The sequence below is a fragment of the Tribolium castaneum genome, chromosome 11, assembly GCF_031307605.1.
Source record: "Tribolium castaneum strain GA2 chromosome 11, icTriCast1.1, whole genome shotgun sequence".
NCBI classification, from domain to species: Eukaryota; Metazoa; Arthropoda; class Insecta; order Coleoptera; family Tenebrionidae; genus Tribolium; species Tribolium castaneum.
Window position 1 is genome coordinate 33,532 of NC_087404.1, and position 25,123 is coordinate 58,654.

At 40.9% G+C, this 25,123-nt stretch overlaps 3 protein-coding genes and 2 long non-coding RNA genes across 5 annotated transcripts; 1 reads left to right on the forward strand and 4 right to left on the reverse strand.

Moving 5' to 3' along the window:
• Nucleotides 1-329: 329 nt before the first annotated feature.
• LOC135267341 (uncharacterized) lies at nucleotides 330-11,893 on the reverse strand. The gene is made up of 3 exons (XM_064359603.1): nucleotides 11,795-11,893; nucleotides 8,240-9,946; nucleotides 330-453 (listed from the first exon to the last, which is right to left on the reverse strand). The coding sequence occupies exons 1-3, from the start codon at nucleotides 11,891-11,893 to the stop codon at nucleotides 400-402; spliced, it is 1,860 nt and encodes a 619-aa protein (XP_064215673.1). The 3' UTR covers nucleotides 330-399.
• LOC135267295 (uncharacterized protein K02A2.6-like) lies at nucleotides 3,246-7,036 on the reverse strand. Its single transcript, XM_064359583.1, has one exon. It carries the CDS (start codon nucleotides 6,956-6,958, stop codon nucleotides 3,464-3,466), a length of 3,495 nt encoding a protein of 1,164 aa, XP_064215653.1. The 5' UTR covers nucleotides 6,959-7,036; the 3' UTR covers nucleotides 3,246-3,463.
• Nucleotides 11,894-16,673: 4,780 nt separating the features above from the next.
• On the reverse strand, nucleotides 16,674-18,574 carry LOC135267304 (uncharacterized). The gene has a single exon (XM_064359587.1). It carries the CDS (start codon nucleotides 17,924-17,926, stop codon nucleotides 16,958-16,960), a length of 969 nt encoding a protein of 322 aa, XP_064215657.1. The 5' UTR covers nucleotides 17,927-18,574; the 3' UTR covers nucleotides 16,674-16,957.
• Nucleotides 18,575-22,294: 3,720 nt separating this feature from the next.
• On the forward strand, nucleotides 22,295-24,706 carry LOC135267305 (uncharacterized). Its single transcript, XR_010335725.1, has 2 exons — nucleotides 22,295-23,734; nucleotides 23,788-24,706. It is a non-coding gene; the product is annotated as an uncharacterized LOC135267305 (long non-coding RNA).
• LOC107398948 (uncharacterized) lies at nucleotides 23,825-24,840 on the reverse strand. Its single transcript, XR_001575670.2, has 2 exons — nucleotides 24,258-24,840; nucleotides 23,825-24,193 (listed from the first exon to the last, which is right to left on the reverse strand). It is a non-coding gene; the product is annotated as an uncharacterized LOC107398948 (long non-coding RNA).
• Between the last annotated feature and the right edge of the window lie 283 nt (nucleotides 24,841-25,123).

Below are 25,123 nucleotides of genomic sequence, written 5' to 3' on the forward strand. Positions count from 1 at the left end.
TTAAAGGAACTTTTCCCAATAAAGTATTATGAGCACATTCACATATACAATCAATTAGATTCTTATCAGCAGAATTTAAAATTGATTTGCGACACTCTGCTTTAGCTTTCTGTAAAAATTTTAAAAGCTCTGCATTTCTTTCTAATGCACGGGACATCTCACTCAATACTAACTATTACATTACTTGTTTTTTGATTTATACTTTTTTGGAATGTATGCAAAAGAAGGTGATTCTGTAAATGAAACTCGGAATTCACCCAAAAAACTAATTTATTAGCAAATTAGATTCAACAACGACATTGACACTGCCACAGTGTCCTTCCAACTAACTAGGCGTTGCCCATACGCGCCTCACGCGTCATCATTTCCCGCCAATTTCACCAGCAGCGCCCCCTTCACTTAACAGTCGGCCACGCTTCCGTGTTCCACGTCCTCGGGGAACCACCGGTGTTTCTAAAACAAGTAATTAACCAATACCATGTATCCGAGCCGTAGTATACATCTACAGCCCGAGTCCCACTTAAGAACTATTTATAAACAACCTGAAAATAATCATAATCGTGTTTCTCACGTTGAGAATGAATCTGAAAATAATCATAATCGTGTTTCTCACGTTGAGAATGAATCTGAAAATAACCATAATCGTGTTTCTCACGTTGAGAATTAATTAAGAACAACAATAAGAACACTACCAACAACAACAATAAGATCACCAACACCAACAAGATCAGTAACCTCAAGAATAAGTAGAAGAACAATAACAAGAACAAGAACAATAACAACAATAACAAATCATTAACTCATGAGTTTCAACGTAAAGCGCTTAAAAACAACATTTGGGCCCAAAATCGTGAGTTCACGTTGAACTTCACTCAACTTCACAGCGAACTCAGTCATTCGTCACTGACATCGCCTATTGTTTCGTCTCCACTCGTCGTGGCGACAACGTAATGTCTCAATTTGTCCACTGAGTGAACACCCTCATATCGTTTTTGGGAACGCGTCGCCCCCGGCATGTCCGTCACGACATACCTATCGTAGTCGAGCACTTTCTGAATTCGGTACGGTCCCGAATATTTAGGTAACAGCTTCCGACTTTTGCCCTCGTTTGAAGCTCGCGTGGTGCGTACCAACACGAGATCACCTGCATTAAATCTCTTTGGGGCACAGCGTCGCTTGTCATAACGCTCTTTTTGCTTCTGCTGTTCCTTTTCGACACGCTGAGCAACGTCTGCTCGTGTCCGTGGCAAATCACCATCATGAACACCCTCTGTCACCACGTTGGTGAGGAGTGAGTCATTAGCATGTCGAGGTGTATACCCCAACAACAATTCGTATGGACTTTTGCCCGTAGTCGAATTCGGCGTAGAATTAATACCCCAACTAATTCTACTCACAAAGTCATCCCATTTCTCTTCTTCTCTCGAGCTAGCAGCAAGCTGAGATAAAATCGTACGATTCAATCGCTCCACCTGGCCGTTAGCCCGTGGTGTAGCAGTCGCGGTTAGTACTAATTTAACGTTTAAATCGGTACAATGTGTCTTAAACTTTTTGCTAGAAAAACAAGCCCCACGATCGGCTATTATACGTTTAGGTACACCAAACATTCCTGTAAGAGAAGCTAAAAATGATAAAACAGGGCCCACCTTAGTATTAGGCACGGCCCTGAGAAAGACAAATTTAGTAAATGCATCGATAATAGCTAAAAGATAAGAATTATGTGATTTGCTCTTTACAAATGGTCCCAAATGATCCATGTGCAATGTGTCAAATGGTTGCGAATTCTTAGGTATGGGATTCAAAAATCCTGGCTGCTTTCCTCCGGCTTCCTTATTGTAGAGACACTCCAAGCAGCTAGAAATATATTTATGAACATACCTCCGCATTGAAGGAAACCAATAAGATTTCGACACAGATGCCAAAGTTTTCTCATTCGATAAATGGCCAATTCCATCGTGGTGTGCTAATAAAATCTGGCGTCTTACCGCTTTTGGTACGACCCATTTTAATCCTGACTCAGTCTGTTTGAATACTCGACCATCTTTTAGTTTATACTCTTTGTGAATGGCACGCTCTTCAGCGTTCGTCGGTGATTTTTCCAATATTTCCTTCAACAATGCGCATCTCGCATCCTTCATTTGAACAGCTAAAATCCAATCATCATCGTTAACATTAATATGCAAGACTTCCACTGAAGGCTCCGAAGGATCTAATACCGGATTTCTACTCAAAGCGTCAACGTGACTCATTTTACTGCCAGGTCTGTATTCTACAGTAAAGTCGAACTCAGAAGTCAACAACCACCATCTCCCAATTCGTGGAATCAAATCTCTCTTGGTAAGGGTTGTTCGTAAAGCATTACAGTCTGTGATCACCTTGAATTGAAGCCCCAACAAGTATACTCGATAATGTTTGAGAGAACAGACCACCGCTAGCGTTTCTAGCTCGTACGAGTGGTACCTTTGTTCCTCTTTGGTCGTCTGTCGGCTGAAAAACATAACTGGACGCAAAGATCCATCACCTTGTCGTTGCAACAGAATGCCACCAATTCCAACTTTAGAAGCGTCAGTGTGTAACTCCGTTTCAGCTTCCGCGTTGTAAATTGCAAGAACTGGTCTGCTCGACAAGATGTCTTTTAAAGTCTGAAAAGCCCGCTCTTGTGCTTCTTCCCAAACAAATGCACTGCCTTTCTTTAGGAGACTCGTCAAACTATTTGCTATTGTTGCGTAATCTTTCACGTACTTTCGAAAGTACCCACACAAACCTAAGAATTGCCTAAGTTTGTGTACGTCTGTTGGTTTGGGAAAAGCTGTCACCGCTTTGATTTTTGTCTCGCCTGGCTTAATGCCTTCCGCACTGATCTCATGCCCTAAATACTCTATTTGACTTCCAAAGAAGCAACATTTACTCAGCTTTAGAGTCAATCCGAACTGTCGAAGCAATTGAAACACTGTTCGTAAATTGTTAAGACCTGTTTCAAAGTCTTTGGAAGGTATCAGAAGATCATCTATGTAACAAAAAGCGGTCTGAAACCGTAATGGACCCAACACCTTATTCATAGCTCGCTGAAACACTGCCGGAGCGTTGGCTAGACCAAAAGGCATGCGGACAAACTCGTAATGCCCATCAGGCGTAACAAATGCTGTCTTTGGAATCGATTCGGTGGCCATTGGGATCTGATAGTACCCACTCGCGAGATCTAGTGTGGTGAAAAACTTTGTGTTAGGTTAGTTGTAATTAGACCATTCAACCTTATAACTGTTTATTGACTAATATCCCGGAGCATTGAGGGTGCGTCCAGGCCCCTTCTGCGACATAACCTAACTAACTCACTCTGCCAAAAAACCCCCCTCCAACTCCCGTGTCGCCCACGTGAGAGTTGCCAACCTAACATCCCCCCTTTTAAATACAAAACTAAGCTAAATATGAAACTAACTACCTGAGGTATCAAAATATACATATTTCAATAACAATAATAATCTTGGTATCTTTTGGGTCTTCTGATTGGTCTTTTCTTTGGTTCCTCTGATTCGTCTGGTTGTTCTGGGTCATGTTCGGGTTCATTATTTCTGTCTGGTAAGGGCTGAAGATGTCTTCGATTTCGTCTGACGCAACCGCCGTCAGTCTCGATCAAATATGACCTTGGTTCTTCACATCTGCGTTGTACTTCTCCCTCCTTTTGCATATTTATGATCCATACGCGATCACCTTCTTTTAGATTTTTCTCTTCTTTTGTTACTCGGTGTCGTTTGTCGTAGTTGGACTTCTGTTCTGCTTGATTGTTGATTAACGTTTGTCTGACAGTGTCATGGTCGATAGTTGCAGGTTTTAACCCTGAAGGTAACCTTGGCAGTCTGTCTCGAAGGTTTCTGCCAAAGAGCAGTTGGGCAGGTGACAATCCACATTTAGTAGGTGTATTGCGGTAGGTAAGAAGTGCAAGATATGGATCTTCATTTTTCCTCAATATCGTTTTGAGCAGCTTCACAGCACTTTCGGCTTGTCCATTTGACTGTTGGTAATGGGGACTACTGGTAATTAACTTAAATCCATATTTTCTGCTGAAAGTTCTGTATTCGTGACAATCAAATTGTTTGCCATTGTCGGAGCGGACAACTTCGGGTATACCATGTCTAGCAAACATTTCTTTGAAGGTCTCGATAACAACTTTGGCTTTGGTGGTGCGAAGTTTTCTGATTTCCGGATACTTGGAATAATAGTCCTGTACCACTAAGTAAGTTGACTCATGATATTCTGCGAGGTCGGCACCAATTGTTTGCCACGGTCTAGATGGAACTTCGGATGGTAACATGGGATCTACCGTTGGTCTGCGTAGTTTGATGCAAATTTCACATTTCCCGACGACTTCTTTAAGCTCTCTTGTGATACCTGGCCACCACACAGTAGCTTTGGCCCGGTCCAAACATTTATTAATACCGAAGTGTCCGTCATGGAGCACATAGAGGCACTTCTTCTGAAGAGGACCAGGAATGACGACTCGGTCTTTGTAGCAAACCATGTCATGAGCGATGCTTAAGTCTTGTTGATGAGAGAAGAATTTACTGACTAACGGGTCGCTTTTGTGTTTCTGTGGCCAACCATTTTTGACGTATTCTTTGAGTTTGCTGTACGTTGGGTCCTTGTTTTGGTAAGACTTGATTTCTTCCGTTGAACAAATTTCTGTAACGACCTCACGCATCACGAAATTGATGTAGAGATTTTGAACGTCTTCTAGAAGTGGGTCTTGGTGTCGAATTCTGCCTTGGATTGGTGCTCTGGATAATGCATCGGGAACGAAAAACGTTTTACCTGGAACGTATTCTATAGTATAGTTAAATTTCAATAACCGCATGCGAAATCTTTGTAGCCTGTTGGATAGTTTGTTGAGCTCTTTGGTGGCCAAAATTACTGTTAACGGTTTATGGTCGGTATGAATTTCAAAATGAGCGCCCAGTAAGAAATTTTCGAGTCTTTCACACGCCCATGTAATGGCGAGAGCTTCCTTTTCAATTTGAGCATAGGCTTGCTCGCATGGTTCGAGGGTACGCGAACAAAAATAAGTAGGTTTCCAATTTCCGTCACTTTGTAACTGTTCTAAAACGGCACCTAAACCAAAAGACGATGCGTCTGCCGACACTCGCGATTTTTTGTCCGTGCTAAACTTGGCTAACACGCGCGATGATGCGATTTCACTTTTAAGTTTTTCAAAATCCGCTTGATGTTTATCTGTCCATACAAACTGTTTATCCTTGTGCAGTAGTTCACGTAATGATTGGGTTTTTTTCGAAGTATTAACGATAAATTTTGAGACATAGTTAACCATGCCGAGGAAAGTTCTAACTTCGGTTACCGACGATGGCGCGGGATAATTATTAATGGCTTCAACGCTTTTGGGATCGGCTTGAACACCATTTTCGGATATTAAGTATCCTAAATATAAGGTCTTGTTCGTTTTAAATTCACATTTGGATTTGTTTAAAGTCAAGCCGTGATCCGATAAGAGTGTTAACACTTTGTTCACGTTTGTGTCATGGTCAGCTTCGTTGCGGCCTGTGATGAGGATGTCATCAGCATGAACATGGACGTGTTCCATTTTTAATTTGCCGATTACGCCGCTGATGGTTTTTTGGAAAACTTCTGGTGCTGAGGTGATCCCAAATGGAATGCGTTTGTAGACATACCTGCCAAATGGTGTGAGAAAACAGGTATATTTGCGCGATTGCGGTGAAAGTTTAAGCTGCCAAAAGCCACTGGAAAAGTCTAACTTGGTAAACCACTTCGCGTCTTTCAGTTTCGAAATTGTCTCATCGACCGACGGTAATTGGTACAGTTCGCGATTAACGCACTTGTTTAGCTCGGTGTAGTCTGAACACACGCGAATTTTTCCGTTCTTTTTCGCTGCAATAACCATAGGTGCACACCACTCAGTAGGTTCATTAATGGCTTCTATAACGTCTTCGCGAATCATCTTGTCCAGCTCCTTTTTTACTACATCCATCATGGGGAGTGGAATTCTTCTAGGCGTGTTTAAGGTCCAAGGTTGTGCGTCTGATTTTACTTCAATTGTGTACTCAAAATTCTTAAGAGTTCCCAAGCCTTTGAACACCTCTGGATATTTCACCATCATCTTATGTTGGAATTTTTCATCAGCTTTTCTGCTAGTTACATGTCTAATAACACTGTCACTCGCAACGAGTTCTTTGCCAGTCCATTTGATCATGTCTAGTTTTTGTAAGGCTGGTCTTCCCAGTAAGTTATCTGGTGTATCAACGACGAAACATCTAACATTTTCTATCTTATTTTCCCATTTAAGAGGAACTACTATCTCTCCCTTTATTTCCAATTTTCTCTGGTTTCCTTTTCCGGGTCCCAACAGAGTTGTTTTTGTTCTTTGTAACTTTACTTTCCCCTGAAGTTTATCTTTGAATTCTTTGCTAGATATTATGGTTTCATCGGCTCCGGTATCTATTTTGAATACAATGTTTGTATTAAAAATTTCCGCTACCGCTTCCCAAGGTTTGTCCAACTTTACTCGATTAATATTGATAATCTCCCTACAATCATAGCTCGAATCATAGCTATCATCAGTATCATCTGATATTGAGGTTTCAGATTCCACTGCGTTTACGTTCTTTGTTTTACATCTGGATGCAAAATGGCCTTTAAAGTTACATTTATGGCACGTTTGTCCATTGGCTGGGCATTCCATCCTGTTGTGTGTGTTCGAATTTCCACACCTTATACAACCTTTAAATTTATGTTCACTTTGTTGCTTTCCATCTTTGCTCCTGCGCTGTTTTCCTTCATATTTCACGGATTTATGGTTAAATTTCTTGGCTTTGTCTCTAGCTACTCTGTTTACCGTTTCCTCTCTCACTCTTAGTTCTCTGTTTTCGGTTCTAATCCTCTCCACTTGAGTTATTTTGTCAATTGCTGTTTTAAGTGTCAATTTGTCATTCATTTGTAGATTTTCCGACAATTTTTCATCACGAATTCCAACAACTAATCGATCTCTTATGAGTTCCTCCTCCAAATCTCTGTAATTACATGTTTTGGCCAAGCTTATGACGTCAGCGATGTACGTTTGGGCGTCCTCACCTTCCCTTTGGTCACGTCTGTTAAACTTAGCTCGTGCGTAGATTGTATTAGGAGTGTCTTTGAACTCGTTATCAAAGAATTCTTTCAGCGCTTTGTAACTAGGAAAATCGGTTTCCTGTTTCTGCTTAGCCTCCATAAACTTTGTAACTTTCGCCCCCATATGCAACAATAAACTATTAATTTGCTCTGCTTGTGTGCTTTTGTCTAGTTTTGTTGCTGTTCTAAAACGTTCATAATGTGTAATCCACACTTGCCAATCTTCTTTTTCGAATGAAAATTTCTCCGGAATCGGAATGGAGTTGCTGAAGACGATGCTACTCGTTGGAGCCTGCTTTGACGGTGTGTCACTCGCCTGAACCCGGGCCTGTGCTTGTGCCACGAGATCCGCATATTTTTGCTCCAACTCGGCCACTTGTGCCTGAAGTGCATCCATCGTGATAGTTGTGGTGGTTTTTTACACTCACAATTTGTAACACGAGCGGGATTCGGATTTTAAAACACTGACACCATGTTAGGTTAGTTGTAATTAGACCATTCAACCTTATAACTGTTTATTGACTAATATCCCGGAGCATTGAGGGTGCGTCCAGGCCCCTTCTGCGACATAACCTAACTAACTCACTCTGCCAAAAACCCCCCCTCCAACTCCCGTGTCGCCCACGTGAGAGTTGCCAACCTAACACTTTGCACCGTTTAGTTTATCCAAATGTTCGTCTACTCGTGGTAACGGAAAGCGATCTTTGATTGTTTTCGAATTTAATTGCCGATAGTCAACACACATACGGTGTTGCCCATCTTTCTTCCGCACCAACAGTATGGGACTCGAATATGGCGAGTCTGATTCTCGTATGACTCCGCTACCTAACAAGTCATTTACTATATCTTGAACAATTCTTCTTTCGTGATGCGATAACCGATAAGGACGATAAATTACAGGTTTATCATCAGTCAAAGTTAGCTTCATTTCTGCCGCAGTTGTGGCACCTATTTCCGCTACATTTCGTGCAAAACAATCTCGAAATTCGTTAACGAGTTGTAACAATTGCTCGAACTGAGCCGGGTCTAGATTCTTATTGACTTGTGTAAGAAGTTCCCACCGTTGAAAACTCTTTACCTCAACCTTCCCCATAGAAAACACACTCACCGTCGTAGCTGTCCTTTCCTGCTCGCAAGGCTCAGCTCTCGCAACGATTTGCGCCTTTCGATAGACCAGATCTTGGTGCGATAGATTGCGAACGGTCACTAGGCCTCCATCACATGTGACACACCGATGAACAACGTGTTCGAACCCTGGTCTCGGACGTTGACACCCTTCAACGTAATAAGTTCCTTTCCACCCATCGTCTTTTGCCTTGATTCGTATGCAACCAATGGATTGAGGAGGGATCACTGTTTCGTCTTCCGCCCAAAGTGCAACTTTTCGTGTCGGAAGTTGGCCTAGAAATGCTTGGATCGATTCGTTGTTTCCGTCAACTACTCTCACAGCTTCCTCATTTGCTATAATCGTATTAGCACCCGCATTCAGGAAGGTCTGTCCCACTATGACAAGCACACGTTGTGCACTGTCTTCGACGATCAAAGCTTTTACGTTTGCCTTGACAAGATCCACTTCTAGCTCTACTTCGACTTCCCCATGCACTTTGGTGATTCCCTGGCCATAACCACGAATCAAATGTAAACTTGGCTGCCACATCAGTCCCAATTCTCTAGCAACACTTTGCTTGACAAGGACCGGTTCAGCTCCTGAGTCAATGTAAGCTCGCGTCGGCTTACCATTGACCTTAATGTCTATGTAATAATTCTTATTATTACTTGCGTCAGCTACACTTGTCGTTAGTGCCTGCTTAGACATGTTTTCTTTTACTACGTTACCACGTCGGCACTCAGCATCCACATGTCCAATGCGACCCCATTTCTTGCACTCAATTCTTGGTTTCGGGCACTTTGTCGCAACATGTCCTCGATTACGACAATTGTAACACCGAACTGACGAATACAGTTTTTGTGTTTCGACTCGACTTGGAAGGAACCTCCTCCTTTCCCGAGGCGCCTGCTTTGCGAGCGTATCCCGCTTGTCACCTTCGGATCTCAGAGTCGACAAATACTCAGCGTACAAGCTTTCGGGTGTAACGTAACGCCCTGCTCTAGCCCCATTTCTGAGAGTCACATCAGTGATTCCATCAATAAGACAGGAGACTGCATTCGTTCCTGTTATGTCACAAGCCTGCAACAGATTTAATTTCCCAAAATAATATTGTGCCCAGGTTTCCCCATCTTCCTTCACCCTATTCACTAGCTTACGAAGTGTGGAAGCATAATCGTGGTGATCGGGGAAGGTGGCTTGTAACAAACGTTTCCATTCATCCCAGCTCCGGTCGTATGCTGAGGGATCGAGATTGTCGTACCACTCCTTGGCCAACCCCTTGAGTCGACTTATCATGCCGTAAATCGTTGTACGTTCGTCCCAACCGTTCACGAGAGCCAACTGGTCAATTTTATGCAACCACTTAGTGGTACTAAAATTGGGGTTTCCTGGAGCGAATTCAGGAATCAGGTCACTTTTAATGCCAACTTGTCCTGATGTGTGCTCAAAATTGCGGTTTAGCAAACGTCGATTCAAGTTTTCCACAAGTTGCTCAAGTCTCGCGATTCTAGCGGACTCGGCCGAAACTGGGGGTGACCCAGGCGCGGACCTTTTCGGCCGTGGCTCATCGTCACTTGAGTCCGAGTCGTCCGAGTCCACATTTCCTCGGTACCTGTGACGCCCCATTGCGAAAATCTCACCAGAAAACTTTTCGCGCCTTTTGAGCCACACCCAAATGAAAATTGACAGCGTGTGGTTGCGTAACTCCTAGAACTCGTCAGAAATCAGAAAAACCAGATAAATTCGGCTAGCACCCGATTGATTTGTTCGATTTCAAGTCGTAAAACACAATTTTGTTACGAATGAAACGGTACAGATTCCCAAAACTTCAATTTTTGGCCCTTGCCTTGGCGACCCACAAATTCCTCACAAAATCACCACAAATCACCACTCTCTATCGGAAACGATTATTTGAGCAATATCCTACCGCTGCTCTGTAAATGAAACTCGGAATTCACCCAAAAAACTAATTTATTAGCAAATTAGATTCAACAACGACATTGACACTGCCACAGTGTCCTTCCAACTAACTAGGCGTTGCCCATACGCGCCTCACGCGTCATCATTTCCCGCCAATTTCACCAGCAGCGCCCCCTTCACTTAACAATTCATCTAATAAAATATTAGTACGTATACGAAATTCGTCTGGCGTATCCTGCTTTAAATCAAAAAGTAAATATCCATGAGGTCTCATTGTTGCATCTTTATAGGCTTCTTGAATAAATTTTGTATTTTTTGGACAAATTTGTTTTGCCAGAAAATTTATTTGTGCTTTATCGCGAGGATTTTTGAAGTATATAATATAATTCGCATTTAATGATATATCTCGTTGACCTTTTCCTTGATGAAATAAATTTTGGGTAATATGGAAAACACTAATATTTCTATAGTGAATTCCTTTAGTAAAAATGTTAACAATACGTCCATCGGCCTCTCTCATTAAGTCGTCGATAATCATTAATGTCGGTTGTAAAGAATCAAAGTCATTCATTTCGGAAATTCCTTGCTGATATTCGATTCTTAATTTATTATTATTATTATCTTCATATAATGGTTGCCATTCGTCGTAAAACCAAACAATACGTTTAAATTTTACATCACACATTTCATTTAAATGTTTCAAAAATCTTGTTATGAAATATGATTTTCCACATGCTGTGAGACCAGCCACTATTGCTGTAAATGGTGTTTTAAATCGTAAATCCATATTTAACAATGTTTACACTTTAAAGTACACTTAATAAGTAAAGCAGATTGATATGTATTATTGTATATAAAAGTAGGTTTTATATATAAAATAACAAATCATGTAATATGTACTATATTTTTTATTTAAAATATCTATTATATAATTTATAATTAACACTGAGAATAATTGTTATCAGCATTAGAAACATCGTCATAATAATTATAATTATTGTGCTCTAAAAAATATTTAAAATGTTTTTCAAATAAAGTTTTTAGAGTTACAGGTAATTTAAAAAAGATATTATATAAAATTGGATTGTCTTCGTACTTTTTGATGGTTTCAAAAACTATATCTTCGTAATCCTGGGTACGATTTTTTATCCTCTGTAAAGCAATAGCTTCTACAAAACGTGGATAATCAAAATATAAATTACTTTTAATCATTCTAGTTTGTAGATTAAAAAAAAAATCTGCTTTCATTAAATTTTCTAGAGTCTTTTCCGAGATATATAGCGGTTTGTAGGGATCATTCTTCCGCATGGTACAAAATTTCAATGTTTTGTTCGTGACTTCTGTTAACACATAATTTTGTCTGCGACATAGAAGTGTTTCCTCCTGAACATCTTGCATGGGTAGCACTTTTTTTATTTCAAACAGAAATTCCCCAAACTGTCTTATGTTGAATCAAGCAGCTGCTGTTAGTTCTTTGTTATGAATTTTGATGGTCGGAACATATTTATTCAAAGGTGAAACACCTATTGTCACAAATTTACTTCCTGATTTTGTTAGTGGAAAAATGCTTTCGTCAAGTAAACGGTATTTTTCATTTTCCAATGCTCGGGACAATTTAAATTTTTCTAATGCAACTCGGGCTTCCTCCTTCTTGGCTTCAGCTTGTTCATACGCTTCAGCTGCTTCTACCATAGCTTTTTCTTCATCGTCTTCGATTTTTAATTTTTCAGGCATCCTTTCCTCTTCTGCTACTGATAAATTTTGTGAGTGACTATCACTTTCTTCCACTTTATTTAATTTGAAATGAAAACTTTGACACAACTAGAGTAAGATACTTGGGGAACTTCTTCGAGAATACTTGTTTTTCAACACAATGCATTCAGTACATCAGTCCTCATTTATATATGATACTATGCCTGTTGAAACCTCAGGCGATTGCTCAGGTGTAGATGCTTCCTGTTTGCAATCTGCCCTTATTTCTTCGAAAATTGGAAGCTGGTTCAATTGTAGGTTAAAATAAAACGACTTCGTCATACTGATCTTAGCGTTCTGACCACCTTCGGTTCTGACTTAAGACGGCTTTATTTTTTAATTTCGGTTCCACTTGGGAATAACCGAGAATACCCTACATGCCGCCCCCCATTGCAAGCATGCTTTCAATACAACATGTAATGAAGCATCCGGATTCCGGACGATTCTATGGTGACGTAGGAGTCATGCGCTCAAGTCAGTTCCACCACCACCGGCGCTCGGTTTGTTTACACCGTGTCGCCAATAAAAGGGCGAAACCGAGCGTTCTTCAGCAGTTGCTCACTGTGCATCAAACCGGTGAGTAACTCTGGGGGTCGAGCCGTGCATCAAACCGGCAAAACCTTCTCCGACGAGTGGTGCTTGCTGCGCATCAAACCAGCACACCATCTCCACCGACCCGACCGACCTAGAGCTCCGACGAGTGGTGCTTGCTGCGCATCAAACCAGCACACCATCTCCACCGCCCAGACCGACCTGGGGCTTGGTAGGGAAATTACGACCGAGGACAACCGTGTAAATAGTGTATATAGTTAGGGATAGTTATTATTATTACTTTTATTTATCTTGGGGATTTGTTATTTTTATTTGTACAGTTTGATAGAATAAATAATTGGTTTGAGTTAGAAACCCGTTTTCTCTCTCTCTTGAGGCTTTCCAAAAGGCCCAACCGCAACCCGATCTCCGACAAAGCCGCCCGGAAAAAGGACATTACAAATTTTGGCGCCCGAGCAGGGACAAGTCTTAGTCTGCGTAAAGACACCGCTAACTCTTGTGACCAGCGAAAGGACCGATTCCGACGTCAGCACCGCCCCTTCCGAACCTGTTGAAACCGCAACAGCGACAGTGGATACCGCCATTGTTGGGGACGGTTTTGTTGAACGTGAAATTAAAAATTTCGCTGAGGTCCAAGGGAGAACAGATATGACTGTCCACGAAATCCGTCTCACAAACCCGACTCCGATAAAACAAAGGTACCGACCCCAAAATCCGGCAATGCAGCAGATTATCGATGAGGAAGTTGACCGGATGTTAACAGAAGACATCATCGAACCATCCGAGAGCCCGTGGAGTTCTCCAATTGTCCTAGCCGACAAAAAGGATGGGAGAAAGAAGAGATTCTGTATCGATTTCCGTAAGATCAATTCCGTATCGCAAAAGGATGCATACCCGATTCCACACATTAATGGGATCTTAGACAAATTACGTGGGGCGAAATATTTTTCTAAAATTGATTTGAAACAAGGATATTGGCAAGTTCCTCTCGCCGAAGAAAGTAAGCCCATAACAGCTTTCACCGTGCCGAACCGGGGATTATTTCAATTCAAAGTTATGCCATTTGGTCTCCATTCCGCACCAGCAACGTTCCAAAGACTATTAGACCGGGTCCTGGGTCCGGAAATGGACAGTGGTGCATTCGCCTATTTGGATGACATCATTGTGCTGGGACGGACCAAAGAAGAGCACCAAGAGAACTTGGCAACAGTCTTCCGTAAGCTAAGAAAGGCAAAGCTGACACCAAATTGGGAAAAATGCTCTTTTGGTCAAACAAGGCTTGAATATCTGGGACATATTGTCTCATCACAGGGAGTTAGCACCGATCCCTCGAAAGTGAAAGCCATCCTGGAATTACCACCACCAACTAATGTCAAGGAACTTCGTCGATTTCTAGGAATAGCCTCCTGGTACCGGAAGTTCGTGCCCGTATTTTCTCAAGTCGCCGCCGCAGTAAACCGACTTCTGAAGAAGAAGCAGAAATGGGAATGGGGAAACGAACAGAAGGAAGCATTCGAGAAAATCAAACAACTACTCACCGAAGCACCCGTTCTGGCCTGCCCCGACTTCACAAAGACTTTTGTTTTACAGACCGACGCTAGTGACCTAGGACTTGGTGCGGCCCTCATACAGAACCTCGATGGAGGCGACCGGGTGATCGCCTATGCTAGTTGTAGTCTTTCGGATCAACAAACGAAATACTCAACGACAGAGAAAGAATGTTTGGCAATTGTGTGGGCGATCCAGAAAATGAGGCCGTACATCGAGGGATACCACTTCGTCGTAGAGTCCGACCACCAGCCCCTGAAGTGGCTGATGAAACAACCAGAACCCAAAGGCCGCCTAGCGAGATGGATCATGACGTTACAACAATATGATTTTGAGGTGCGATACCGGAAGGGAGTGTTGAATCAAGTCGCCGACGCCCTATCTCGTAACCCGATGCCGCAGAAATCCGGGATAGAGGCGATTGAGACTGCTCACCCCATCGACAGATGGTACCGGCAAAAATATGAAGAGGTATCAGCTACCCCAGATCTCTTTCCGGACTTTAAGATTGAAAACGACCGATTATACAAACACATTATGAACAGCCAGGGACTCACCGGAGCGCAAGAATGGAAATTGTGTATCCCGAAAGGTCAAAGAAAGCAAGTCTTGTTTGAAAATCACGACGTCCCAACCGCTGGTCATTTAGGAATCGCAAAGACGACTGCAAGACTTGCACAAAAATATTATTGGCCCGGAATGTTTCGAGAAGCCGCAAAATATGTCCAGAGCTGTGAAAACTGTCAACGTTACAAGTCCAGCCAACAAGCGAGACCCGGACTAATGCAACCCTACAAAATATACGAACCGTGGCACACCGTAAGTGTGGACTTGGTCGGCCCACTTCCCCGTTCATCAAAAGGCAACAGCTACGTACTCGTCTGCCAAGACAGGTTTACAAAATGGATAGAAGTTCAGCCCTTGCGTCGGGCCACCGCACCTGTCGTGACAAGAACTTTATACGAAAATATAATTACTCGATTTGGGTGCCCGAAAAGAATCATAACCGACAACGGAACTCAACTGGAGAGCCGACTTCTAAATAAACTGATGAAAGACTTCCACATAAAGCACCGATTAACACCGCCTTACACACCGCAGGCAAATCCAGTGGAACGAGCGAACAAAGTGTTAAAGACAATGATAGCCCAATACTGTGAAGAAAACCAAAGGAAATGGGACGAAAATCTTTGCAGTTTCCGCATGGCTATCAACTCGTCAAAACATGAGTCCACTGGATTCACCCCAGCCTATTTGAACTTAGGGCACGAACTCCGGATGCCTTCGGCGCTACTACAAGAAGACAAAAATGAGGAAATCGGATTTGACCCGGAAACAGAGGACGCCGCGATCCAGGAATACCCGAAAAGGATTCAGGAGCTACAAGAACAGTTCGAACTAGTACGACTAAACCTTTCTAGGGCATTCACCACGCAAAAGAAGTACTATGACCGCCGCCGTCGAGAGTGGTCATGTCACCCAGGTGACCGCGTTATGAAACGAGATCACGTGTTGTCTTCGGCCGCTCGAGGGTTCGCTGCCAAGCTCGCTCCCAAATATTCCGGCCCGTACATAATCACCAAAGTCCTCTCTCCTGTAGTATTTAACCTAAAACATGCTTCCTCCGGACAGATCCTGAAGAACGTCCATATCAAAGATTTAAAACCCGCGCACTAAATTTCTTATTTTGCAGTAAAAGATGGAATCAACACCGCCGAGAAACCGCCACTCCGAGTCCATCGAGACAAAATTGGTGCGCCTGTTTGGACAATCCCCGGAAAGCCCCTATCTGGAGCTATATGCATCCCCATTGCCAGGTCTCGTGTCGCCGCTCCCGCCAACACCGTCCCCAGTCCGCAGAAGGGAGATTCAGGAGGCCCTTATTAAGAAGCTGGGAACAAGCCCCATATTGGCAAGCCCGACAGCCTGGCTGGAATCCCCGAAAACTCCGGTGCAGTTTTCCCCGGAACCGGAAAAACCCGTTACCCCTGGCAAAAGCATCGCCCAGGAGGTTCTGGACGTTTTCCGGTCGAAGCCAAGGATACTGCCGAAAATTCCACCGGCGCCGGAACCGATCAACCTGGCAGTCCCACTTTGGACTTTCCGGCCAGCGGGTAATACAGAGGGGCGATGCCGATTCAGATTCCCGACAACCACCGGCGGCTTCCGATGGGTCCTCCTGCCACCGAGACCGAAGACGGCGGACAAGGCGACGGGCGTATCCGGCATTACGTCATGCCGTTTCTGAAGAAAGGGGGGGGTGTAATGAAGCATCCGGATTCCGGACGATTCTATGGTGACGTAGGAGTCATGCGCTCAAGTCAGTTCCACCACCACCGGCGCTCGGTTTGTTTACACCGTGTCGCCAATAAAAGGGCGAAACCGAGCGTTCTCCAGCAGTTGCTCACTGTGCATCAAACCGGTGAGTAACTCTGGGGGTCGAGCCGTGCATCAAACCGGCAAAACCTTCTCCGACGAGTGGTGCTTGCTGCGCATCAAACCAGCACACCATCTCCACCGACCCGACCGACCTAGAGCTCCGACGAGTGGTGCTTGCTGCGCATCAAACCAGCACACCATCTCCACCGCCCAGACCGACCTGGGGCTTGGTAGGGAAATTACGACCGAGGACAACCGTGTAAATAGTGTATATAGTTAGGGATAGTTATTATTATTACTTTTATTTATCTTGGGGATTTGTTATTTTTATTTGTACAGTTTGATAGAATAAATAATTGGTTTGAGTTAGAAACCCGTTTTCTCTCTCTCTTGAGGCTTTCCAAAAGGCCCAACCGCAACCCGATCTCCGACAAAGCCGCCCGGAAAAAGGACATTACAAACATAACACAAATAACAAAAATACAAATATGGCAAAATTAAAAAATATAACGGAATTACATAAAATAAAAACAAAAAAAATAAAATATAAAACGGAGAAATCGTCAATCAAACACTCTCACCGACCGGTAAGACACACAACTTAGCAACAGGCCTTTTTACAATTTGCGTTGCAAATTTAATCGTCACCACCCGCACAATACCATCATGTCCTGGATGTAGATACAACACCCTGCCCAGTCTCCATTGCTGCGGAGGGGTCTGGTCGTCCCGCACTATAACCAAGGAGCCTTTCTTCAGTGCATTGAGTGAATTGTTCCTCCACTTGCTTCGGTTTTGCAGCTCACATATATATTCACGAGTCCAACGGGACCAGAAGTGTTGTACGATTCGCTGAAGTCGTTGAAATCGTGATAATTTATTTTCCGGTATTTCTTGGTAGTCATAGTCTGGTAATGCCACCATTGCTCGTCCAATGATAAAATGACCCGGTGTCAGCACTGATAGGTCATCAGGATTTGAGGATAAAGGAACAAGAGGTCGTGAATTAAGTATTGCCTCTACTTGAGTGACTATAGTGTTCAATTCTTCGAAAGTAAGACTGGCATTCCCAACAATTCTCGTTAAGTGAAACTTCATAGATTTAATTTCTGCCTCCCAAAGACCTCCCATATGAGGGGCTCTAGGAGGTATGAAATGCCAACTAATTTTTTCTGATGTCAAAAATTCCAAAATTTTGTTTTGAGTCGATTCTGACTTTAAAAATACATACAACTCCCGCAACTCATTGGCGGCGCCCACGAAATTTAACCCATTGTCACTGAAAATATCTTTAGGTTTACCTCTCCGCGAGATGAAGCGTTTTAAACATGCAAGAAAGGCCTCGGTAGTTAAATCACTAACAACTTCGATATGTACTGCTTTGACAGCCATACAGACAAATAGGCAAACATATGCTTTAACAATTTTTGGATTTCTAGTTGTCCTATCTTTCAAGTGAAACGGACCAGCGTAATCTATTCCTTTACAATAAAACGGAAACGTTTGTTTGACTCTACAACTAGGCAATTCACCCATTATATGTTGTAAAGGCTGAGGATTAGCTTTAAAACAAGTGACACAGTTCCGATAAACCTTTCTAGACAAATTTCTACCAGCAATTGGCCAATAAGTTTTCCGCAAGGCACTTAATAAACCTTGAGGCCCAACATGTAGAAGCTTCAGATGACAATCAGTGGCAATTAAATCCGTTAATTTATGTTTATTCGGAAGTAAAATGGGATGTTTTTTAGAAAATGAATATGTTGAATGGCCCAATCTGCCACCAACTCTTATTACACCATTGGTGTCTAAAAATGGATGCAAGCTTTTAATTTTGCTGCTAGACGACAAAGTTCCAGATTTTAAATCATATAAATCCTTATCAAAACATTGCTCTTGCAACAGACGTATCAAAGTAGTTTCTGCAGCAACATATTCTTCCAAGTCTAATGTTTTTGAAGACTTAACAGGCCTTTTCTGCAGACGCTTTTTAAATCTTGTCCACCACGCAAATGATTTAATTAGTTTTTTGAAACATGAAAATGTTGAACAGAATTTATTAAATACATCAAAATCGTTAACCGAAACTGTGACAACAACCTTGCATTTCTGTTCTTCCGAAGTTAGAGTCTGACAGGCAATTGATTTATTGTTCCAAAACTCAGATGAAGAAAAGATGGACCGTCCCACCACAAGCAATAATTTTGTAATTCTTTAGGCTCAATCCTCTTGGACAGAACATCTGCGGGATTATTGTGTGTCTCAATGTATAGCCAAATATGTTGATTGGTAAGATTTTGAATTTGTGTTACTCTGTTAGACACAAAAATTCTCCAGCGACTAGGATCCGAATGTATCCAAGAGAGAACTATTTTTGAATCGCACCAACAATACCGTTTGTTGATAATTATTTGTAGTGATTCTTCTGCCTTATTAATAAGTCGAGCCAGTAATAATGCCCCACACAATTCTAAACGAGGTATAGTTAGTACTTTTAATGGAGCCACGCGACTTTTTGAACACAAAAGTTTAACCGACACGTTTCCCAATTGGTCAGTTGATCGACAATAAATACATACGCCGTAAGCCTTTTCTGAAGCTTCAGAAAATCCATGAATGTCAACTGAAACACTATTATTTAAAAGAACATGCCGAGGTATTTTTAATTCGTCAACAGCCATAAAACCTTGAAACAAAGCGAACCACTTTGATTTGAGTTCACCCAAAACAGGCTCATCCAATGAGAGTTTTTGTTTAAATAGCTCTTGAATAAACATTTTTCCCTTAATAATAATAGGTCCCAGTAAACCTAATGGGTCAAATATTTGAGATATTGTTGAAAGAATGCTTCTTTTGGTAGGCTTTGTTAATTCATGTCCAAAATTACTGCAACCGTACTGAATTGAGTCACATTTCGAATTCCACATTATACCCAAAGTTTTTGTTTTCTCTTCGGCGCCTACATGTAGTATGTAGTATTTAACGTCCGCTGTGTGTGATTCAATATTATTCAAAACTGTGGCGTTGTTAGATAGATATTTTCTAAGTACGAAACCTGCTTGGCCCAAAATAGTTGATAGTTCATTTTGGATTTGTAAAACTTCTTCAACCGCGTCTGCTCCCGTCAGGACGTCATCAACATAAAAGTCACCTTTAATAATCTCGCACGTTTTTGGAAACGTTTCTTTATTTTCATCTGCTAGCACATTTAGATATTTAATAGCTAAATACGGTGCGCTCGCAGTACCATACGTTACCGTGTTAAGTTCGTATAACTGAAGTTGTTCGTTTGAATTGTCTCGCCAAAATATACGCAAAAACTTTCTTTGTTCGGGATGAATATAAATCATTCGATACATTTTCATCACGTCTGCCGTTAGGACAAAAATCTCTAAATCTCAATAAAATAGAAAAAAGATCATTCTGTAAATTAGGACCGGCCATTTGCACATCATTTAACGATAGGCCCGAATCAGTTTTAGCTGATGCGTCGAAAACAACACGCAATTTAGTTGTAAGACTTTCAGCTTTACAAACAGCATGATGTGGCACGTAATAACCTGGTTCTAAGTCCGAAAATTGCTTTGAAACCAAAGACATATGATTCATTTCTTTATACTCATTGATAAACTGCGAATATTGTGTTTTCAGTTGAGGATTTTTGGCTAACTTTTGCTCCAGACTGTAAAATCGTTGAAGTGCCATTTGTTCTGAATCACCCAAGAAAACATGGTTATCTTTCAGGGGCATTTCAACAATAAATTTCCCGGAAGGTTCGCGTGATACTGTTTTAGAAAAGAATGTTTCGCATAACTGATCTTCTTTAGAAAAAGAAGAAAGTAGTTTTACATCTTCTTCGACTTCCCAAAATTGGGTCAAATTTCTTTGAAGGTCTTCGTTTGAGACATTATCAGGCCTATTCGTGTTACAAAAAGAGAAAGACGTATTTTGTGATATAGCTTCTGTGATTAAATTTCCTGCTACCACCCAACCAAATTGAGTATTATGAATAATAGGCAAATTATCATTACCCAATGATATGGGTTCACCACGTAAGATCTGAAAAGCTAGTGACGCACCCATTAAAAGATCGATTTCGCTAGAAACATTGAAATTTGGATCTGCCAGAACTACATCAGGGGGTAGATTTAAAATATTTTTATCAAATGATATGATTGGTAATTTTTCCGTAATTTTTTGAATAACCAAGCAATGTAAGTTGCATTCAAATTTAGTCATTGAGGATGAAATACAGATTTTGACTTGCTTATTAATGTTCGATGGATAAGAGTTTATGCCCAACACAGTGTAATTAATAGGTGTAGTTACAAGTCCTAATTTTTTGCATAATTTTGATGTAATAAAATTACTTTGTGAGCCTCCGTCCATCAGGCAACGAACTTTATGAGTGATTCCTTTGACGTCTTTTATGTTTACTACAATAGTTGCCAAAAGAATCTGAGAAGACGATTTTTAAGAAACCGCGGCCACAGTGTTATTTTGTGGTTCTGTTTTCTCAAAATGAATTGACGAATGATGTTTTTTGCGGCAGTGCTTACATACTCTCGCAGATTTGCATTGAGATGTGCGATGACCTGAGTTAAAACAATTTTTACACAATTTTGTGTCACTTACAAAGTTGAAACGCTCGATTACAGTCATTTTGTAAAATTCGTCGCATGAATGCAGAAAATGATCAGCCTTACATAAAGGACATGATTTGCCAGAATTGGTATTGTCGTTATTTGTCGTACTAGCATATGCATAATGGTTTTGATATGGTGGAGTTCGTTTTGGTTTGTTAATTTGAGCAGGTTGTTCTGCCTTAGTCTTAAAACTCAGTTGTTCTAAAACAATACAACGATCTTTGATAAAGTTATTTAAATCGTCCAATGTCGGAAATTCGCACTGTCTTTTAAATTCTGCAAAAGCGCGTTTAGAATTTGAATCCAGTTTATTGAGAAATATGTGTATAATTATAGTATCCCAGTATTCTACGGGTTGGCCCAAATTTTTGAGAGCTCTAAGATTTTTGTTTAAATTATCATGCAGTTCCCGTAGAGACAGGCATGAGTCTTTATTAACTGTCGGTAATTCAAAAATCGCGTCCAAATGACTTTTAACGATTAATTGCTTATTATCAAAGCGTTGATGCAACAAGTCCCATGCGATATCATAATTTGAGTCGTTTGCTTGCATATTTTCGATGACCTTCAAGGCAGCACCTTTTAGGCTTAACTTTAAGTAATGAAATTTATTCGTTTTTGAAATTATTCGTTTACTGTTGTGGATCAAGGTCGTAAATGAGTCCTTGCCCATTGCATGTAATCGCCATCAAAGGTGGGCAAATCTAAATTAGCTAATTTGACTTGCTCTTCGTAAGCGCCATTAAAAGCCCCACATGAGTTGTTTGCATCTTGAGGTAAATGTTGAGGTAAATTTTGTTTATTTGACTCAAATGTCGAGATATTGCTCTTAGCTGCTGCTAAAATGTTATAAAAACTGTCTCCAAAATCATTTAAAGACGTGATAGAGGTTGCTGCGTCATAGTTTTTTAATTCGTTATATATCGTTTCATATTTATCGTATAATGACTGAAGGTTAGAAATACGCAGCTCAAGTTGTATAATTAACTGATGATTCACATTTGAATCATCGATTGAACGAATGTAATTTTCGAAATGATTTAGTTGGCTTTCAAAAGATCCGGCCTTACTTTGCAAATTGAAAATTTCCAATTGAGCATTTCTTTTCGGAGGCATTATGTAAGTTTACAACATGTATTCAAGCAATTAAAATGAATGGTATAAAAGGTTTAAAACAATACTTGGAAATCTTAGAATAAAGGAAATCATAATGGAAAATAGAATGTGCTGACCTGTGCTTGTTGTGTCTGGTCGGGCGACGCAATGGCTAACCTTGGGAAGTTGCGTTGTGATATGAGAACGAATCCTGGGTACGAAGGACCAAAATGTTGAAACCTCAGGCGATTGCTCAGGTGTAGATGCTTCCTGTTTGCAATCTGCCCTTATTTCTTCGAAAATTGGAAGCGGGTTCAATTGTAGGTTAAAATAAAACAACGACTTCGTCATACTGATCTTAGCGTTCTGACCACCTTCGGTTCTGACTTAAGACGGCTTTATTTTTTAATTTCGGTTCCACTCGGGAATAACCGAGAATACCCGACAATGCCCTTCAAAATCACATTTCACTTTCCCAAATATTTAAAAATAAAATTCCAATATATATAGTCCGGGACATTTCAATATGAGATACGTCATACCGCACACCTTGACGCGAGACTATATAGAGCACAAAAACTAGATAAGAGCTCAAATTTAGGGAACTTGTGTTTGATAGATGACAAATGTAAACAATAATAAAAATTTAAATATTTCTTTATTGTAGTAAAGTACAGCAAAATGTACCAACTAGAACACTTAAAAACAAATGGAGAAACTTTCAAATGCTTTGAAGTACCGTTGCTGGAGTACTGTTGAGGTTATGTTTGACCTTGGTATGACTGTCAGGTTTAAAGTTGAAATTTGCATTAAAAAGGCCATAAAAGCCTCGAAGTGCCTTTTAGGGTAGTCATCGTCATGTTCCAATTGCATGCCCCCTCTCTGCCACATCAGTAAAATTTGCCACAAAAGTTTTAAAAAACAACTTTAAACAACAAAAAAGGCCCTATTTTCATTAACAATGAGACATATCTCGCTGCATGCGGCACGACATAGGCCTCATAGACCAATCTCATTGTGAATGGTTTTCGCTGAGATCACTTTGAGAGGGTTTCACTGAGACTGACGTTGGCGGAAGGCTGAAACCTGCCTCGCGACAAGTCTTTGCACCAACATTCGAAAACGCTGTCAATGGCTTAAAATTATGAAACTGTGTCAGTTTTTTTGTGTCTTTTGGGATTAGTCTTTGAGTCCTGTTGCGCCGCATGTAGCGAAGCAGATCTCATTGTGAATGGGTTCTTTAAGAAACAGTTTCAATGTACACCACAAGACATACACTGAGACGGCCTCATGCCTCATATCATGGCTTGTAATTGACAGCATTTTATAAAATAATTTGGAATCATAATGCAGAGATTGTTGCGAGACAGGCAGGCAGGTCTCAAGCCTACTGCAGAAGTCGCTCTCAGTGAGTCCATGTCTTAGAGATGCAAGACCAATTTAGACCATTTACAGTGAGATTGGTGCCCGAGACCTATGTCATGCAGGAAGCCAAACTTCATCGTGAATGGACCCTTTTCAATGGGGGTGTGCTTTTTGAATAAATTTGAAATGGCCTTTTTGAAAAAAGCAGTTGTCTCTCTTTTATTCATCTATTCAACACGTTTGTATTTGATGCACTTACACCAATTTCATTATCAGTGTCTTGATTATCAGGCAAAGGCAAAGTGGAATTGGAGGCAACCCAGAAATAAAAACACTCTAATTTCCTTTATTAGTAGGCTATATTTTTTATAAAAGACGACTACTCTCAGATAGAGACGTACAAAAATGTAAACAAGAGTAAAAGTTGGTTTTTCGCAATATTTCACACTATTCTTCCACACGTCCACAGTAAAATCAGAAAGCGCTTGTTGTTATAAAGCCCTTATTATGTTTTTCAACGATGGATGAGACTTTGTGACGTATTTGTTAAACGTAAGTTTTCAAATACCCCATGCCAGTGCAACGGAGTTATATTAACAATTTTATGGGATTATTTTTAACTTTACACCCATTCTGCTTGAAACAATAGTCGCTACCAGGAAATAACAACGAAAAAAGTGGACCCAAAAGGCTTCAGCTGCAAATTATAAACACTATCTGTGATTTTTTTAATAATTAATTAATAAATGTCGTGAACTTACTTTGAAGTAAACAGTGAGCTCCATCTATAACTCATAATTACTTGAACCGCAATTCCCATCATCAAAATGTGCAAAACTGCGATAAGTGAGGTTATGCAGGTATGCACTTTGTTTTCCAGTTTTTCACACAAAATATATCACAAAGTGCACAAATCGTACAACCAGCGATAGTCAGTACTGTCAGTACGTCACAGCAGCTTTCTCCAGCACAATCACTGACTGCAATTCTGTGTTGTGCCATTCCCGTCTCATCATATAATCTATAATTGTTATATGACAAGTAATGTTTCTACCTTCAAAAATACTTGCGTAAATATTTTATTATCCCGTTAGTACACACTTTTAAAGCAGCCACGGGTTATATAGATTAAAATTATAACATTTCCTTTGTTATTGTTTACATCAGTCAGCTGTTTACTGTCATTTTCTAATCCTACCAATTTCAAAAATGTCCCTGTTATTAAAGCTCAAGGACCATAGAATGAGAGAGAGAACATTTTTTGTTCACATAGACGCTGAATATACGTATAAATGTCAGAAAATTCAAATTTTTTATGTCCAAATAGAAATGTCCCGGACTGTAATTACATTATTTACCTTACGTGGCGGCGCCCCAATGCATTGCACCGATTTTCCAAATTATAACTACGCCACTGTGGTTAGCGCTTGTCTAAAAAACTGCATATGAAGCGCGGTAAACTGTGTAGTGACATTGCAGCAGAGGAGTCCTAAATGCTGTGATCGTAGAGTTATTACCCTCTGATACGTATGATAGGTTAAGGTGTTTTAACACAAATTAAAGACTGTCAATTATTCACTTGAGAAAATCATAACCACTAATAAAAGGTAACCTTGGGTGTAGGATT

Excerpts from the sequence above, each read along its gene's own strand:
- LOC135267341 (XM_064359603.1), bottom strand. The coding sequence starts at position 11,893 with ATGCCTGAAAAATTAAAAATCGAAGACGATGAAGAAAAAGCTATGGTA. Across the intron at positions 9,947-11,794 it reads CCAAGAAGGAGGAAGCCCGA|GAGTTACGCAACCACACGCT; the intron begins GTTGCATTAGAA and ends GACGAGTTCTAG. Across the intron at positions 454-8,239 it reads AGGAAAGGACAGCTACGACG|AAACACCGGTGGTTCCCCGA; the intron begins GTGAGTGTGTTT and ends TACTTGTTTTAG.
- LOC135267304 (XM_064359587.1), bottom strand. The coding sequence starts at position 17,926 with ATGGGTGAATTGCCTAGTTGTAGAGTCAAACAAACGTTTCCGTTTTAT.
- LOC135267295 (XM_064359583.1), bottom strand. The coding sequence starts at position 6,958 with ATGAATGACAAATTGACACTTAAAACAGCAATTGACAAAATAACTCAA.